The 19396-nt window shown below is 51.4% G+C and overlaps 1 protein-coding gene across 1 annotated transcript; it reads right to left on the minus strand.

Moving 5' to 3' along the window:
• Positions 1 to 10098: 10098 nt before the first annotated feature.
• On the minus strand, positions 10099 to 18273 carry CRYGS (crystallin gamma S). The gene is made up of 3 exons (XM_068201174.1): positions 17607 to 18273; positions 13142 to 13384; positions 10099 to 10438 (listed from the first exon to the last, which is right to left on the minus strand). Exons 1-3 carry the CDS (start codon positions 17625 to 17627, stop codon positions 10166 to 10168), a joined length of 537 nt encoding a protein of 178 aa, XP_068057275.1. The 5' UTR covers positions 17628 to 18273; the 3' UTR covers positions 10099 to 10165.
• Positions 18274 to 19396: the final 1123 nt, after the last annotated feature.

A 19396-nucleotide genomic window follows, 5' to 3' on the forward strand; every position in this document is an offset into this window, starting at 1 on the left:
ATTTTAAAAACTGAAAGATTTAATTTAAAAATACAAAATGGCAAAGGGAGGGTTTTTTAAATAAAAAAATAAAGGTAAAGAGATGATGGTTGGAACAAAATGTTCTAGAAGAAAGCTGTTCCCTTGGGGTTTCTTTTCTTTAAGCTTTGCATATTACAATTTGAAATTTTTGTAAAGAGATCCCCATTTTATATTCACACTGGTAGCCTGAATTTAAATATCTCTCTCACCTGAGATTAATACAGGCTTCACCCTGAATTACTTCCCAGCTCTGAAGTACAGCTCTGGAGAGCTCAACTCTCCACAAATTCACTTCTCTTTTAGAAGCATAAAAGCTTATGAAATATATGAAATATTAAAATAGCATGTGTGCCAGGGCAGAGAGGGGGAAGGGAAGGCTGGGTCAGTGCAGGGGGGCTCCTTTGATATGAAAACACACTTTTTCCTCAAATGAAACCACGGATCTGTTAGCACAGGACAAGAGCCCCATTAAACACTGGAGGCAAAGATTTGAGCCCACAGGATGATGCTTTTCTTTATTTTATTTAATTAATAATCCCATGTTGTGTGGGACAGAAATCATCGTTCCCCTCTGCAATAGAAAATATCAAGTTTCCCTGGAGCAAAACAAAGCATTTCCTGCAAAACATGTTATAATCAAAGTTGTAAATGCTGGCTCCTTTTCAGGCCAATTCAATAATAACCAAATCCACCTGAAGAAGGGAAAATACCTTGTTTAGATGTTGAGCATCCATTAGCTGATTGTCACAGAAATCCAGCCGTTTATAAAAGGATTTAACCCCTGAGGAGCTGTCAGGCTGGAGGGAGAGGCTGGCTGGCACAGCAGCAGGGTGGGCAGGGCAGGAGGACATCCTGGTGCACCCACACGGATCTCCTCTCCGCCTGGGCTGTGGCATTCCCTGTCTGCTATCCTGGTTTTAAGGACTGGAGGATTGTGGTGTTGTGAAAACCAGCCCCTGCTCACCCCGGGTTTCCTTTCATCCTCTGCAAGTACAAAGAAATCAACTCCATCAAATTTGGAGGGAGGTGATCTTTTAAGTCCCTTCTAACCCAAACCATTTCATGTAAATTAAGCTGGTTTTTTTTCTCAAACACCTGCTGGTTCCTGGTAGTCCCTCTCACTATCCCCATCTCTCTTTTTCCCCTCCTTGGTGTTTTCCATGTCTTTTCCTCCCTGGCTGCCCCCACCAGCCTGCACAGCCCAAAGCAGGAGCCCTGTCCCCAGCTGGCAGGGAGGACAGGAGCTGAGACAGGTAGGGTGATACAAGGTGGGACCTCCTGGAGACCCAACACTGCTCAAATAAATCCTCAGAAGCTGGAAGTCCTGCAAATCCCTGTTTCCTCATGAGCCACAAGTGGAAGATGGTGGAATCACAGTCACAGAATGGTTTGGGTTGGGAGGGATTTAAACTTCATCCAGTCCCACAGCCTGCCCTGGGAAGGGACACCTTCCACTATCCCAGGTTGCCCCAAGCCCTGTCCAACCTGGCCTTGGACACTTCCAGGGATCCAGGGACAGCCACAACTTCCCTGACAGCTTCTCTGTGCATCTGCAGTGAGCACCAAGCCCAGGAAATGGTGGCCCATCTCCAGCTTGGGACATCCTAGATGTCCCCAAGATAAACATGGTGGCTGCCAAAGTCAACTGGACAGGCACATCTTGGGACGTGTCATGACTTCAACACAAGGTCTGCTCTTGATAGGACGAGAAGAAATAGTTTCTAGCTGAATCGGGGGAGGTTCAGGTTGGATATTGGGAAAGGTTCTTCATGGAAAGGGCTGTCCAGCCCTGGCACAGCTGCCCAGGGCAGTGGTGGAGTCCCCATCCCTGGAGGGGTTTAAAAGCCATGTGGATGTGGCACTTGGGGACATGGGTTAAAGGTGGCTTTGGCAGTGCTGGGGCAGCAGCTGGACTCAGTGATCTCACTGGCCTTTTCCAAGCGAAACCCTTCCATGATTCCATGATTCTACAGGGGTTTCTCTTCGCTGCAGCATTTCCCAGGTGCCCGATGATCCGTGTGCGCTGCTCCTTGGGAAGGTCCCCAGTGCTGCGGCAAAACTATTTCAGTGCAGCAGCTCCATTCTGCCAGCTGCAATAAATTCCTTTGCTGGTGCTGCTTGTCTGAATCGAATATAGTTTATTTCATTTTAAGAAGTCCTTTTTCTTTTTCTTTTTTTTTTTTTTTTCATTTCAGGAAAATGAATGTTAGAGCCAGATAAGAAACTATAGTCTGCTTTCAAGAAGGTTACAAGAAAACTGCATCTTGCATTACTAATCCTTTATCTTTCATGTTAACAAAAAGATTACTGACATATTTTTGAATGAAAGAAAATAAAATAGCAAACGCATCTAAAGAACTGTGTAACTTTCATGCAACACACAAATCGGTTGTTAAACGGGGCAAAAAAAAAGAAGGAGAATGAAGGGAAAATTCATAATACATTTCCCTTTGTAAAGTGAGCAAATCAACTTTCTATAATAAGAGAAAACTAGTGGAGGACTAGAAGATGCTCCTTTCATGAGCAGAAAACCATGCTATTTTTGCCAGAGGCTGGATTCAGGCAGCAGAGGAGGAAATCTCCCTTGCTCAGGTTTTCCAGGCAGGAGATCAGGAGATGCCAGCCCTGGCACAGCCATCCTGCTGCATCCCATAGCTCCTTCCAGCAGCTCTGGCTCCAAAGAGCTGTAGATCTGCCCAAACTCAGAGAGGGGGGAACATGTCCCACCACAGGGACATGTCTAGGACAGACAGCCATCAAAGAGAGCCTGGATGGTGGCAGATGGAGCTCGCAGCAACCCTGCCTAGTGGAAGGTGCCCCTGCCCCTGGCACGTTGGAATGAAATGAGCTTTAAGGTCCCTTCCAACCCAAGCCATTCTGGGAGTCCATGATTCGATGATCTTTATCCTCCCTGCACCAAATCCACCCGTGAGGAGCTCTCTGGTGCTTCTCTCCCAAACCTCCCTAGAAATCCTAGCCATGATCTTCAGCCCTGCTTTTCTAGAAGAAAACATCCCCCTGCCTTGGCACAGAGTGGTTCATTAGGAAACCCATAATTGAATTCCCTGACCATTCAGTTCTAAAACCCCTTTGATCGAGAATTAGTTAATTACATTGGGCCCGGTCTATTCCTTGTCACAAATTTTGCCCATGTCCCCCAGATATGCGGCGGCAGGATCCGCTCCGCATTGTGTCCTTTGAAATGCATTTAGGAGCCTTTGAAGCTCTCCCCCCTTAATGACGCATTGTTCGTTAATAAGTTGCCTGTAACGTTTCCCCATTAGGAAATAGCTGTCTGCGGCTCACTTGGGCTTCAATGAGGAATAATAATCCAAATGTAATTGATAATGTTGGAGAATAAACGGGGAGAGGGGCTACCTGGGGAATGGGCTGGAGCGGGGCGCAGGGGGAGAGCGGGGTCCCCGCAGCCTCCCCGCCACCGCCCGACCTTGGGCGGGCTCGCCCCGCCAGAAAATCCGTTTGACTTTGAGACAGGGCCTCGATCAGGACTCACGGAGCCTGATAAGAGCCGGGGAGATCACAGGTGGGGAGTCTGGGCAGCCGGCCCTGCCCCCAGCACGCTGGCTCTCCGGGAAGGTGAGAGGAGATAAGGAGCATCTGGAAGCGTGGCGGGAGAGGAGGCAGATCGGGAGATAACGCTGAGATGGGCAGATCGCGCCGCGCTCGTCTCGGCAAGGACGGGTTTAATGAGGCGGGTGGGGGGCTCCGCAGGGGAAGGTGGGGACGACCCTTCCTTCTTCTCCTCTAAGACCAGAGCCCAGTTGTGCCCTCTCCAAGCAGCAGCAGCTCAACAAAAAGCCTACGCCAGACTCCCCAGAAAACATCCTTTTTTACTAAGGTCGCACCCCGCAGCAGCAGCACTGTGGTGGGGCTCTGCCCAAAAAACCCCCAGAGCTGCTTCCTGGGGTGTCCGACCATGCCGGGCATCCTGCATCCAGGCAGGATCCTCCTGTTCCCGGCCACCTGCAGCTCCCAGCCACAGGGATTTGACTCTTCCTTTTGAAATAATTGTTGTTTTCCCCCAAAAAAAGATGAGCTCTCAAGCGGGAATCTGCCAGAGTGACTTCCCCCTGTGGCTCTGCAGATGGCCTGTGCCGGCAGTGAGGGCAGCTGTAGGATCACGCTCCTGCCATGGAACACTTTCCTTGTTAAATGTCCCTGTGTGACTCCAAAGAGTCTGGATAAGAAAAAGATTAAAAACCCTAGGGAGGTGACCCGGATATGTAGGAAATCCAGTTGGGAACACCTGCCTAGCCAGGCAGGAGCGTGCAGGGAGCAGGAACAGAGAGCAGGAGAGGAGCTCCTACCCAAGCTCTGTCCCACCTTGTCCAGCAGCAGGAAGGTGGAAGGGGATGCTGTTCCCAGCTCTTCCCTGCTGCTTCCCCCCACAGCCTGCCGTAGTTTTCCCTCTGCTGGGAGAAAGGGAGCCCGTGGGCACTGCCAGCCCCAGCCCAGCACATCCCTCCTGCCAGGGATCAGGCAGAACCCACAGAAGGCTGCAGGCACGCATGGAATTTGATTTCCAAGAGAAACTGAGCTGGGCTCAGTCACACAATTAACCAGGTGGAATATAATCAGGGCTAGGAATTCTCAGAGCCTTCCCTCCCAGCATCATCCACTGGAGGTGCTCAGCCATGCAGCATATTTTGCAAAAACTGACATAAAATCCAGAAAGTTTAAACAAAAGGGTTAAATATTTCCCTTTCCTTCTCCATCCAACCCCAAAGCACTGAATTTAGGAGTTAGGAAAGCATCGGTTTGCTTTAACTCCTACCAAAATAACCTTCAATTGCTGTTTTGCTCCTTCAGCACCCGCCCCCAGCCCTGCTCCCTGCACAGCGCTCCGGGCGCACGGTCCCCGCTCTTGCACATCCCTCTGCCCGTACATCCTCCTGCACATCCCTCCGCTTCCAGGTCTCTCTGCCTTGGAATCTGCTCACATCCCTCGCAAGGTCTCGTCTCTTCCATTTGCTTCTATTGCCCTCTGCTGGGCTCTGGCAAAGGGAAGGATGGCGCCCTGTGAAGTTTCCTCTCCCTCTTTCCCTCCTCTGCTGCCCTCTCCTCTCCTTTCCCTCTGCAATTCTGGGGGATCTCAGAGCCCCATTTGGGGTGCCAGCATCCCTCAGGGCTGTGCACACATCCTGGAGAGGCAGCTCCCTCCCACAGCACCACTCACACGCTCATGGGCACGACCAGCCATGGCCACCTCTGGGTGACAGGGCACATGTGACCAGCTCCATCTCTTCCGCCCAGATTTGGGCCAGACTTTCCCCATGACACCTCAGGTTTTAGCTTTTATATTTTTGAGATTCTGTGCTGCTTTAGTGTGTAGTTCTGAGCTTCATATGAGGGGATGGTGAGCTCTCTTCACAGAGCTGGGAGACAAAACAATTCCTTCTCCAGCTGGGGACCAAGGACAAATGATCCAAATCTCAGGCCTAAGAGCACAAACAATGTGGGCTGAAGAGAGAAAAACAAGAAGGATGGGACTTTATAACATAAAGCTAATTGGACAATTAACTCCAATATGGAAATGGACCAGAACTTATAAAAGTGAGAGATGTTGTGACCAGTCATGCATTTTGTGACCATTTTGTGCCTAAATTGTATCCACTGAGGCCTTCTAATAAGTCCCTCCTTTATTCTTTAGCTCTGTCTAGCCTCTGCTCTAGGTCAGCCTTCACAAGGCATCACCCACAGACCCAGAGCAGGATGGAAGGAGCATCCCGAAACCACAGCTCAGGGAATGCACAGGGTGGATCACATATAAAACAGAGGAAAAAACAACGCCTGGAAAGAGTTTTTGCCACAACCAAAATGGGGGTTGCAGTCACTGGGGAGAACCTTCAGATTGCCCAGGCAGCAGTTGAGGTGGAGGCTGAATCCCTCATTCAGGGACTTGGGGTTCAGTGAGCGAGCAGATGGTGGGAAATGCAGGATCTGAAGTGGCAGGGGTCCAACAGAACCAGATGGCAATGAAGTGCTGCCCTGAGTCACAGAATCATGGTAGCATAGAATCATAGACCATAGAATCACGGAATCACAGAATCATGGAATCACAGAATCATGGAATTGTGAAATCACAGAATCATGGAATTGTTTAGGTTGGAAAAGTCCCCTAAAAGCACCAATTGTTCCCCCAGCACAGCCAAGCCCACCCCTAATCCAAAAACCTAGAACTAAAATCAAGACAGTTTAAACAAAAGGATTAAGCATCTCCTTTCTCCATCCAACACCAAAACCATTAATTTTGCAGTTTTGAAAACATTGTTTTTCTTTAACTCTTACCAAAGTGGCCTTGAATTGCTCTGTTTTGCCACATCCACACACTTTTTGAGCCGTCCTAGGGATGGGAAGGAAGGGACAGTGGCTCTCATTCAGAAGTGATCTTTGCTGGCAGAACAAAAATGCATCAAGGTGCTGACACCTTGAGACCAAGGAGCATCAGCAACACCAAGGGAAGACCCACAAAGCCCTGAGGACCTCGGGAAGAGGAGGGAAAATGGGAGCCTTGGCTGGTTGTGGTGGCTGTGTCCCACTGTCAGGGCCTGGGAGCAGTTTGGGGCGGTGAGCAGAGCTGAGCTTTGAGTGTCCCACTGGGGCTGTGCAGTAAATTCCAGGCCAGATCCCACAGATGTGCTGCTCCATCACAAGGACATCCATGCCTCATGCTGGGCCACCACCAGCCAGCTCAGGAAAGGAACAAATTGGCAGCATTCAGAGGAATAATCTGTAGGCACACAGTTTGTGATGATCAGCCTCATCCCCAGTGGGCACAGCTGTGAGGAGCAGGTGAGCAGCACTGACAGCAGTGAGCCATGGAGTGCCCAGGTGCACTGAGCAACCACCAAAGGGAACAGAGGGCACACAGGTGCCATGCATGACCATGAGGGGATAAAAGGCTGGGCTAAAGAACAAGAAGGGCAGACCTTTGCAGCCTTCTGAAGAGGTAGGGTGTTACTCTGCATGGGTTGAAGCTTTCTGAAATTGTATGGTGCTACTCTGTGTATTGTGGCTGTCTCTACTGCCACAGCATTCTTCATTTCCAAGCATATAAGTTCTGTCCTTTGGCAAAGTAACACCCCCCTCAGCTTTTGCATTTTGTCAGGCTGAGCCCAAGGTGGAAAAGGGAAGAAACTGGAGACTGTTGGCCTTGGAGAACTGGGGAGATTTCAGCAGCAGATGTGCTGTGGGGGCAGATTGAGGCTCCCCTGTTTGCCTCCAGAGCTGGAGGGAAGGGATGGACCAGCAAGGACAGATCAAGGAGCAGGAGAAAGGACCAGGATGTCCTAGAACCCACTGGGGATGACCAGCTCTGATGGGGATGTTCTTTCCTCCTTCAACACAGTGGCATCTCCCACTGTTGCCCCATCCCATCAAGACCTGCTTCCCCCAGCAGCTGCAGAAAAATTTTGGAGGAGAGTTGCACAGGAGTGAAAAGAGGGAAAAATTACAGCAGGTCCTTGGGCACCAAGGGGATGGAAATGAAGGTGACTTCAAGATTTCCAAATCAACCAGTGTCCCTCAGTCACGGCCGGTGCCGGACAGGCTGAGGAGGGGGGACAGACAGACAGAGACCAGCCTGGAGCTCTCTGCTTCCAGAAGTCCTCACACACCCACCAGATTATGGATGATGGAGGAGAGGAATGCCTTATACCAATTAATTCCCAAAGTGTAATTAACATCTAGGCCTGCTCCATGTGATCCCCAAGTGCTAATGAAGCATGGCACCGCTTTAATTCCTGCTACGCTGCACCATCTTCTCATTAAATCCAGGAGCAGGTTCCATCACATTTCCCTTAGAGGGAAAAAGGGAAAGACAGAGAAACGGAGCAGGATTTGTCTCAATGAAATATGATAGATTAGAGTTTGCCAGATAAAGAAAGTAGGGATGGGGGGAGGGCATGGAATGGGAAATTTCTTAGGTGTGTGCACGTGGGCATCTGGAAATTCTCTCTCTCCATGACCTCCTTACACCCCATCCATCAGCCTGGGGTTGGCTTATTCCAAGTAGCAGAGCCTTTGCTCGTGTCTAACAGGCCCACCGGACACAATCTGCATGCCAATTACTGGAGCAGACCCCCTGATACTGGGGAATGGAAATTAGCTGTCAAGGAAAACCCAGCATCAGCACGGCTGGGCTTGCACTGCTGTGCTCCCCGCTCATCTCCACAGGCGCCCTGCTCTGCCGTGGCAAGGGAAAAATGGAAAAAGTCATCTGGAATAACAATAAAATAAAAACTAATGGTAAAAAAACCCACCCAAGTAGCAGTTTATTGTTATTTGTGTTGGTTGCAAATGTTGAGGACACAACGTTCACCCAAGGGCAAGAGCCTGGAGGACAAGGAGAAGGAGGGAAGACTTGGGATAATTGGGTTTTAAAAGTGGGGAGATCAACAGTGAAAGGGAAGGACATGGGAAAAGATTACCTTAAGGGCAAACCAGATCCAGGTCTGGCTCCTCCAATGCTCGGGGGTGGATGCATACCAGCAGCCACAGAGCTGGAGCATCTCAAACCCATCCAGTGCAGGGCATGTGGGATGGGGACAGGGGGACATTCCCCAAAATCAGGGAGGTGGCTAGAAATGCACTGGGTGGAGGAGCTCACCTACCTACAGATTTGCTATCCACAACAGGGATAGCAACAGCCTCACTGTCAAAAAAAAAAAAAAAAAAAAAAAAAAAAAAAAAAAAAAACAGGAGCCAGGCTTTGCTCAAGCTGCTGGCCTCAGAGAGCTTTGCCAGGAGCCAGGGGGAAAAGGGGAGATGGAGCTGAGGGCTGGTTGGTCCCAGAGAAATATTATGGGGAAAAAATACAATGAAACCCAACTGTGTCGCTGGGTCATCTGCATCCTGCTGATCATGATGGGGAGGAGGGATGGAAGTGGGTGAAGATGTATCACTGCAGGGAAAGGCTGGAATGGGCCAGGGATCTAAGGGAGGGGCTGACAGCAGGGAGAGGAAGAAGGGGAAGGCAACTTTTCAGTTTTCCTTTGTGCTGGGGGAAGTCCAGAGGGCTGGACTTGGCAGCTCCTTCCCATTTCCCACCGGCAGCAGCTTTCCCAGGAGGTGGCAGCCCCGTGGCTTGACGAGCATCCCTGGCTCCCTGCTCCATAATAACCTCATACATCAACGGGAAGAGACTGCAGGGCATGGCTGGGAGGGCTCTGCTTCCACCTGCAGCCTCATTGTCCCAAAGCCCCTCGGCTCCGTGTGCAAACAGGCTGCATGGCCCCGGGGCTCCCAGGGGAAGAGTGCCCAGCCATTCCTGCTCGGGAGGCTGTGCCTGGGACCTGCCTCTCCTCTGGCAGCACCGGGCAAAATGGGACATTTCTGGTGGCAAACTGGGAGCCCCCTCTACTCTCTGCACATCTCAGGCGTGCAGGGAGCTCTTCCTGCCCTTCAGCAGCCACCTCCCAGAGGCACTCACTGCCTCTACCCCACACCCAGCTGGCTCTCCTGCTTCCAGCTCCCGGCTCCATGCAGTGCCCAGCCCCAGTTTAAGCAGCTGAATCCCTTGGCTTACACCTCCAGGGAACATCCTGAGACACTGACAACCTGACACACTGGGCTGCCAGTGTCCCCAGCATTCTCCATGGAGATTATGGCTGTCCCCCTCCTGCTTCATCTGAGATCTCAATTTTTTCCCAGTCCTGTCACCCCATGCATCATGAGAAGCACAAACTCATCCAGTAGCAGGACAGCAGCTGCCTGCTCAGGGTGTCCAGGAGGACACATGGCACTGACAAAAGCTTCATCCCTTCTCCCAAGCCACCATGGAGCACCAACAGAGCAGGCAGGGACTCCACAGGGACATGACAGACCGAGCCACCCACAGCCAACACCGAAAACTGGAACCCAGGGATGTGTGGTCCCACCGCTCCACCGGGATGGCCAAAGGCTGGAGCACAAACTCCAGCTTCGGGGTGGCTTTTTCCTAAAGGATCAGAGGGGCAGGGGATGGGGAAGGGGATGACACTGAGGCAGAGAAGGCTTTGCTCCACCCCAGCTCCCCCGAGGCAGGACATGTCACACCCAAATGCCGGGAATGAGCAGGACAAGGCGGAGCTGAGCGACTCAGTTGCTTTATTGGGGGGTGTGGCAGCCCGCTCGCGGGGCTGGCTCACTCGGAGATGCTGCGGAAGGACTGGACGGCGGGGCTGGCCGCGCCCCACTCCACGGGCTTGCGGTACTCCCCCTTGGGCAGCACGTACTGCCGGCCCCGGTAGTTGGGATGCTCGTAGAACACCCAGACGCCCTCCAGCACCCTGCAGGCGTGCACCTCACGCATGTGCCACTCCTCCATGATGGAGGGGCAGTCTTCGGTGGCTTCGAACATCTGCCCGCCAAAGTCTCCCTTCTCAAACACCTGGATGTGGCCTCGGCCTCCACTTGGCTAAAAAAAAAAAAAAAAAAAAAAAAAAAAAAAAAAAAAAAAAAAAAAAAAAAGGGGGGCGGGGGGAGAGAAAATCATGGCGTCATGGAAAGGTTTGGGTTCTACCTCCCTGCCGCGGGTGGACACACCTCCCACTATCCCAGGTTCCTCCAAGCCCCATCCAACCTGGCCTTGGACACTTGTAGGGATGCGGCAGCCACAGCTTCTCTGGGTGACTTCATTGGCAACCAGAGCATCGGATGGAGGCACTGACATGTCCCAGCTCTGACATGAGGGCACAGTTTGGGCACAGACAGACTCAAATCAGGTACAAACCACCCCCAGCACACCAGCACAGGGTTGAAATCTCATGTCAGCCTCCAAAAGCACAGGGAGAAGCAGCTGGGGTAAATTTTAACAGAGCATCACATGTAGAACAAGGATAAGCTTGAGTCAGCCTCCAAAAGCACAGGGAGAAGCAGCTGGGGTAAATTTTAACAGAGCATCACATGTAGAACAAGGATAAGCTTGAGTCAGCCTCCAAAAGCACAGGAAGAAGTAGCTGGGGTAAATTTTAACAGAGCATCACATGCAGAACAGGGATAAGCTTGAGTCAGCCTCCAAAAGCACAGGGAGAAGCAGCTGGGGTAAATTTTAACAGAGCATCACATGCAGAACAGGGATAAGTTTGAGTCAGCAGTGCCGGTCTCGCCATCCCAGGCAGCCTTGACCACCTCGGTGCTCCACGTGAGCATCAGGGAGCCAGACCCCCTCCAGTCCCCTCTCCTCCGGGCCGAGAGGAGTTTAATGAGCTGCTGACCCCGGCGGGGCCGTGTTGCTGCGGAGGCAGCGCTGGTTCCCACCGGGATTGGAAGCGCTCCTTGCCCGAAGGCACCGCGGCAGCGTCTGATCTGCAGCTGCCTGGACACCTCTTCCCCCGCCTCCCCAGCCCGCTCCCTCCTTGCCAGCTCCCTCCTTGCCAGCCCCAGCCGAGCTCTGCGGGGTCTCAGGGTCTCCCCAAGGCAGGAGGGAAAGCCAAGACCAGGTGGATATGCAGGACAAGGCTCCCACATTTCATCTTGGTGGAGGAAGCTGTGCTGCTGTCTCGCACGTGTTTTGGCTCCATGTCTTAAGCCAGATCAGTGCTCTGAATGGGCTGGAAACTCTCTTTGCCCCATGGAAAGGGATTTAGACCCAGCTCAAAGCCAGAACAGGCTCAGAAGGGCGTTAGACTCCCAGGCAGAAAAGCAAAACCTGTTCTCAGTTGTGGGACCTGCTCCATGAAGTGGGAATTCATGGCCGTGCTCCAAGTCAGCAACCTGTGGATCACCAATGTCTGCCCCACGGCTGGAAAACCTCAGCAGCAGCAGCACTAATCCACACTTCATCCACACTCCCAGTTTTAAAGGATGCTCTTTCCCATAGGCTTCCCAAAAGGATCATTCCCTCTGTTCCTTTCTCCCCATCATTGGTTAGGAGGGGATGAGCACACCTCCTTTGCTCTCCTAACACCAGGAGGCACCAGGCTGCTCCAAGCATGGCCAAGGAGGGCTCCAGGTATCCCTCCTGTTTCTGGGCACTCCAGGGCTGCTACTGGCCTTGGTCCCTCCATGCCCAGAGGGGTTTGGTGACACAGATTCAGTTCCCTGTATCAGAAGGGAGTCCTGGCTTGCTAGAGAGGAAACTGCCCCTCATTCCAAATGTTCCTGCAAAACCTACATTCCACTGTCACAGGCCTTGAGCCTGTTGGATCAGTTGGTTGCACACCAGGGAAAAGGCGAGAGGCAAACTTTGGAGCAACCTGCCTGGACACTGAAATCCCTAAAGGAACATGCTGATGAAACTACGCTGCTGTTCCTATGGAAAGTCACCCACACTCAAAGGCATCTGCCTTTTCCCACTGCAATCCAGAGTGGGAGACATTCACCTTCGCCCCACACTAAACACCCTGCTACTCCCAGAGCAGGACCGTGGGAGCAATCCCTCTGCAGCCACCCTCTCTGTGGCTCCCCAGGACGATGGGCACCACGTTCCCCCACGTGAAACAGGAGGTTCCAGTGCCCCCTGTGGCCGCAGCACCCTTGGCCCTGAGACCATCGCCCCCACCTCATCCTGCAGGTGAGAAGGGAGGGGGAGCTCATCCCAAATCTATTGGGGGGTCCCTGAGAGGGTTTTTTTATTGGGGTGTGTTTGGAGCTTGCAGATTGTGGAATTGAGCCCCAAATATCATCTGGGAGGCCCAAATAAACCCTGGGAGGTTTTTTTTCTCTGTGTGTGTGTGTGTAGGTTTGGATCTTGCAGGACCCCAGAGCTGAGCCCCTTGCAGGAATCTTTGGGAGTCCACGTGGCCATTGCCCAGGGTCACCAGGGGCAGGACATTGGTCCTGGGGACCCCCAGGGGAGCAGAGGAGGGGAACCCCTGGGACCCCCGGAGTGGGGAGAGCAGAGAGGGGCGATCCTGGAGCTGGGGGACCCCCGGCTGGCTGAAAAGGGGGGGAGCCAGGAGAGGAGGGACCCCTGGGATCTCAAAGTAGAGCATCAGGGCAGAAGGGACCCCATGGACCCCCAAAAGCCGCTGGATCATCCCTAAGCAGGACGCTGGAGAAGGAGGATCCCCTGGAGCCATTGGACCCCCATCATCCCAGGGAAAGGAAACCTCTGGAACCCCAAAAGTGGAGAGATCAGAGTAAATGACAGCATCCCCTGGGAAGGAGCGACACCTACGATCTGGATGTACTTGCAGGAGCCCAGGCGGTCGTTGAGGCCCATCCAGTGGTGGTAGTCGGGGTACTCCCCGTGGGTCAGCACGTACATGTTCCCAGCATAGTTGGGTCTCTCGTAGGCCACCCAGGTGCCTCCATCTACACGGATGGAGTTGCAGCGGCTCAGGTAGTTGTGGAAATCGGGGCAGTCGCTGTCGCACTCGTAGTAACGGCCAAGAAAGTTCTTGTCTTCATAGAAGGTGACCTGAAACAAGCAGAGGGGGGAGAGTGGGGAGGTCCTCATCCAGCACAGGTCTCCATATTCCAGCCACATCATGGCAGGAAATACCTGAAGGCAGAGCCCTCGAGATGTCAGAAATCATCAAGCCCAGCCATGGAACAGGACCAACTGCAGTCAGTCAGAATAATTCACCTGTCTGGCCCCAATGCCTCCAGCTGCCACCAGCGTTCTGCCCTTCCCAGACCTTTGTTCTGTCCCAGTCCAACACAATGCTCCCATGGAGAAGTCCCTGTCCTTTTTCCAGCAAAACACTATCAAAGCAATTCCCTCCCACCTCCTCTAGATCAGGAGTTACTGAACTGTGGCTGGAGAGCTGTGAGAAGTCAATGGAATGTACAAGGCAGGTTTCTGGCGACATGGGTGGGTCTGGCAGCACTGGGTTAGCAGTTGGACTTGATGCCTTTAGAGGGCTTTTCCAGCCTTAACAATTGCATTATTTCCTTTATACTGACTTACCAAGTGTTTGCAGCAAGATCTTTACTCATAAGGGGGTGGAGAAGTCTCTTTCCTCCCAGGTCATGTCTTCCAGCCCATCCTCGTTCCCACTTGAACAACCCAAAACTTCCTTTCTCAAAACTCACTGCCCAAAGCTGGACATCACACAAGCTTTGCCCATGCCAGGAGAACCTAAGGGAGCTTTCCATGTGCATGGTGGGGAACCGTTTTATGGATATCCAAAGACTGTATTTGCAGTTGGCTCATTCTGCTTTGGTTGTTGCAAGTCCATGAAACCTCTGACAAATTCACGATCCATTCCCACATTTCTTTCCTAAGAGCTGCTCTATAGCCAGGCTGCTGACCCCAAAGCACTTTATCCTTTACCACAGTTCCCTTGAGATGATCTTGGGAGCGGATGAGCGAATCCCATTCCTCCCACCTCAGGCATCACTCACCCAGACAGCCCTGGAGAGGAGACCCAGTTTTCCTCAAAAATCCCTTCATGAAAATATTGCCAAGCCCTAAACCAGACCAGTCCTTTCTCCAGCCCCATTTTTAGATCCTCCCAGGTGACAATTACCAATCAAATGTTGCTCTTCTCCAAGAGGATTCCCAAACCATCACATCTATCTTGACTGCATCCCTTGCTTGCTCATGACACCAGATGGTCTAGAGAGAATCTTTCTGGCCACACCCAACATGCAGTGGTCCACAATCCATTTTTCCCATTTTTCCCCATAGTTTGAGTATTAAGACACACCCCTACCTTCTGTACAGTGCTTTGGCTACTGGAATCGATGTAACCTCCCTGCTCTTAAAAAAATCATTCATTGCCAGTGTTTCAACACAAATCCAGGACAATTCTCTCACTTATAATTTTTAATCATTTGTTTTGTGCTAAAAATTAAATTAGTCAGAGTTTTCTTGGAGCTGGTTGGTCAGCATGTCCCACCAGCATGACGAAGAGATCTGGGGAGTCAGACTGATCATGCCAGAGGATTCATGCTCTTGATTTTGTGGCCTGTTACTGGACATTTATTAGGATAATGCTATTTTCCTCTTAATTTCAAGGACTGATTTGCCGTCACAAAGCAGTTGGTGCACACAAAACAACTGTCCCCTAACATTCTGAGCAAGCTCTTCCCACCTTCAGTGGAGAGAGCTGGGAATCACTCTGACCTTTCCAGCAGTGAATAAAGGCTGTGAAAGGAGAGCACTGAAATGCCCAGTTCCCATTTTCCCACTCTTGGGCAGTTAACCACATTGGCCAGGTCTTCCTGGCCACAACCCGCTGCCTTTTCCAGATCCTGCTTCTGGATCATTGTCCCTGAAGGTATCACCCAAAAATCTGCCAGCCTGACGCAAAGGCAACACCGAAAGCTCTGCTCGCTGGGTTTGGCAGTCATGCATCACCAGTCACCCTCTTCTTGAAGCCAGTGGTCAAGGAAGCCACAGGATCTCTGGAAAACCCTCTGCAGGGATTCATTTATTCCCAGTTCAGCACTATCCTCTGCTGGGATGGCTGATCCCTCTCTCCAACATCTGTCCCCAAGCTCTGATCCTGTTCCACTCCTGCCCAACATGGCTGATGATGAACTCTGCCCAATGTGGATCTGCTTTCTGGGCAGAGGGAACAAGTGTCCAAGGCCAGGTTGGATGGGGCTTTCAGCAACCTGAGACAGTGGAAGGTGTCCCTGCCCATGGAAGGGGGTGGAACTGGATGGTCTTTAAGGTCCTTTCCAATCCAAATCATTCCGGGATTCAGTGATGTTCCTTCCCCACCCAGCCTAACACAACCAAACTGGAGCTTGGCAAAGCTTCCTGATGTTTGCAGGGGGTAATTTTCCCTGTACTTATAAAACCACAAAGCCAAAGAAATCCAAAGGCACATTAAGGATATGGCCGTTCCTACAGAACTGTGTCCAACCAATGTGCTGCTCCCTGGTTTAATTTCAGAATTTAAGGGATCCTCCCCACCTGTTCTCCAGCACAGCCCTTCAGACACACCCTCAGCTCATTTCAGACCTTTCCTTCTCAGCTTTCCCACATGGATTCAGGCACCAACAGAGCAGGTTGATGTTTTCACCCACAGAATAATTATAGGCGAATTACAGATTCCAATTCCAGATTTGCAGCTTTGTTTCTGTCCCCTCTCACTCGCAGGGAAATCACCTTCCTTCAGCCAAACCCTCCAGGAGCTCTGCTCCCAGCACTCCCCTGTTAACCTCTCCGTGCCCAAACCTTGTCTTTTGGGGGTTACCAGGCACATACCACATTTGCCAGAGCAGATCTTGCTTGCAGGAATGTAAAACTCTTGCTTTGGTCACCTCACCTGAGTTATCACATATTTCTTTTCACCAGTACCTTAGCTAGAAGGAAATTCATAAAAAATATCCAGTAGTGCCTCCTCTGTCAGCAGTGATTCCCTTCCAGGGCAGATCACTCACTGGGGCTGTGAGGAATGGTGTTTAATTCCCTATTTTGCCCTTTTCTTCTCCCTGGAATGTGCTAAACAAGGGCACAGCATAGAGAAATTGGAGATAACTCCCTCTGGCCATCTTGCTGCCCCCCAGCAGCACATATTCCATTAATTCCCCGTGGCATACTCCGAGGGGACATGGCTTTTGGCAGGGGAAAGGCAGAATGTGCTCAAGGATTTCCAAGTTGACAGGATACTCGAGGATGGAGCAGTTGCAGTTCCCCAGCACCTTTTTTAGGCTCAGGTACAGAAAGTTTGCACCCCGGGCTATGGGAGCCACCAGCACACCCTCCTCGGCTTCCCAGACCAACAGCCCAAGCCCTGAGAGCCACAGAGCTGAAGGACACGGAAAAGCCAGGACCAGATCTCCCAGAGCATTGCCCAGTGCCTCCAATCCCACTCTGCTTCCAAAGGCCCTTGGATCTCACAGCCTCCACAGGCTAAAAGGAATCCAGCCCAAAAGCTAAACTCAGATGAAGCTGTTCCCACAGCTGCCTAGTGTTTGATATTCCATAGGGGACACTGGACAAAATCCTTGCCCTCTTTTCCTTTCCCAGCGGTTTCTCCCTGCCCAGTCCCAGACCCAGTACAAGTTCTGTGGGATCAGCCAGCTCAGCTCTGCTAAACCCAAGCCTGAGGAGCTGGATCCCCACCTGGGATGTCACTGCAGCTGAAGCTGAGCTTCCCAACCTACCTCCTTCCCGATTTCAGTTCATCCCTGCCGATTGCACTGGATGCCAAGGCCGGTGTGCATCCTCAGGGAACACTATTCCCTTCAGTGCCATGGCCATTGTCCAGGAGCCCTTCTGTCACAGCACACCCTCTGCTCTGCCATGGAAAAGGGATGTGGCAGCTCTGCTGGTGCTGGCAGTCAGGCTCTCCCAAGGCTCCAAGGGGCTCTTCCACGAGACTCCGCTCCGCAAGCGCAATGAATCCCAGCTGGCACAGCCCCTCCACCCCCAATTTACAAGGATTCAGATCCTGCTGATTTAGAGCCATTTCAAAATGCCTCCTCACCAGTCACTGCACTTGACTCCATCCTCTGGCAGAGCCACACCTAGAGGAACCAGCCAAAATCTGGGAAAATACTTGGGAGGGCTCGGCTCCAGCTTCCCTCCATGTCAGGAGGGATTTCAAGCATCTCCCCCTGCCCACACATTGACAGAGGGGGAAGCTGTCAGCAGAACAAAACAAAGTTTCTCCAGAATTCATCCCTGTGAAATTCTGCACTTTTAGCCAAAATCATGAATACACTGCAAACAAACTTACCTTGGTTCCAGCTCTGGACATTTTCCGTTCCAGCCAAGCTCCCCTGTGCCGGAGGAATGTCAGCAGCTGTTACAAACAGCCAGGATCCGAGGTGCCCTTTTTATAACGGGCTTGTTTTAAACCAGACAGCCGCTTTGTCATGAGAATAGGATCCAAAAATTGAGTCAGTAATTCTGAGGCTATAGCTGGTTTCCAGAAAAGCAAACAGGATTATGGAATAAAGGAAGGCTTCGCCATCCTCCCTTTGTTACCATTTGCTGAGTCAGAACACCAAAACTCTGCCAAATGCACTCAAAACATGCAGTCCCCTGCCAAGGACGGGTGGTAATTTGGCTGCTCCCTCCCTTCCAAGCTTGTTAAACAAAAAGGAATCCTCGTTGGCTCTTAGAGACCCACCCCATTTGTAAGGAGAGCACATGGTATTCATCAGGGAATGTTGTGGTGTAGTGAAGGATGCAGTTAAGGAACAATAAACAAGTGCTCAGAGCAGACATCAGAGGATTGCAAAGACCAGCTCTGCATTGAAAGCTCTCAATGGAGACATCTGTGCAGGAAAGAGGCTGCAGATTTTCCTGGGACACCCTCAGGTGGAGCCACACTGCTCCAAACACCTTCTGACAAAGAGGGAAAGAAGGATGTGCGGCCACCTCCCCACTCCCCACAAAGTGAGTGATTTCACACATCAAATGATGCCCAGATTTCTGGTTGTCTCTGCAAGTGGCACAAATCCAACCCCAACTCTCAGCCCAGCACCTGAGGTTGGAGCAGAAGAGTTTTCCCTTCGGCCACACTCCGGCCCTCGGAGCGGGGAGGCCAAGGATCACTGGCTTCCACAGCCACCCCCCGCCAGTGCATTATGAAAAACCACCTCTGCAGCTATTCAGTGCCCCAGCCCAAAGGCTTAGTGAGACAAAGGGACACGAATTTGGCACAGCAGCGCCCGAAACACGCAGCCCCTCTTTCAAATCTGTCAGGACAAGCACTCTCGCAACAGCAGCTCTGTAAATGCAGGCAGATGGGAGAGCCTGGGGCACACACAATCAGCAGCTGCTCCTCTTCCCATTTTAGGAGCCTTGAATCACCCAGAGCTGTTGCTCTCACTGAGGCCACTTGGACTGATTTAGTTTTTAACTCCTGAAGATCACAGTTCAAGCACAATCTGGGTTCTAAACAGCAGGTTAACAGCTCAAAGCTGTGGTCACTTCACACATCCCCTCCTTTAGAAGTTGGTTAAATACAATAAACTCATCTTACATAAACAGAATAAATGTAATAAACTCACCTCACCTGCCTGCCCAGGAGTCAAGGGAGACCTTCAGAGGAATTCTGAGGCTGTGCAGTTGAGAGCACTGTGCCTTCCCCTCACTCTCAGCTTGGATAGCTCTTCCCAAGGCACCACCAGCTGCTGCCTCCACTCATCCATGCAATGCCTTTGCCTATTTTCTAAGCTTATTTAAGTGCTCAGCTATGAGCACATCTCCCCAAAACACATCCCACCAGCACATGAGAATGGTGCTCATTCAAGCTGATAATCTTTATGAAAATTATGAGAGATAGGAATTGGGCTTGTATCAAAACTTTGTGCCAGGGCAGCCTTCAAAACCTTCAGAAGCATGGCTGAGGTTTACAGGAGTTTTACTTTCAGCCTGGCAGGACTTACATTCGTTTTTTGCCCCACTTTCCCCATAAATTAGCAGTTTCTCTCTCTGACAGGTTCACATTTCATTAAGATAAAAGATGCTGTGTCCCCCTAATACCAACTGTACAGATAAACCCCCTTCCCCAGGACA

Source organism: Anomalospiza imberbis, chromosome 10, assembly GCF_031753505.1.
Source record: "Anomalospiza imberbis isolate Cuckoo-Finch-1a 21T00152 chromosome 10, ASM3175350v1, whole genome shotgun sequence".
NCBI classification, from domain to species: domain Eukaryota; kingdom Metazoa; phylum Chordata; class Aves; order Passeriformes; family Viduidae; genus Anomalospiza; species Anomalospiza imberbis.

Coding starts and splice junctions, on each gene's coding strand:
- CRYGS (XM_068201174.1), bottom strand. CDS start 17,627: ATGTCCAGAGCTGGAACCAAG. Junction 13,385..17,606: donor TGTCCAGAGCTGGAACCAAG/GTAAGTTTGTTT, acceptor TGCTTGTTTCAG/GTCACCTTCTATGAAGACAA. Junction 10,439..13,141: donor CCTGCAAGTACATCCAGATC/GTAGGTGTCGCT, acceptor TTTTTTTTTTAG/CCAAGTGGAGGCCGAGGCCA.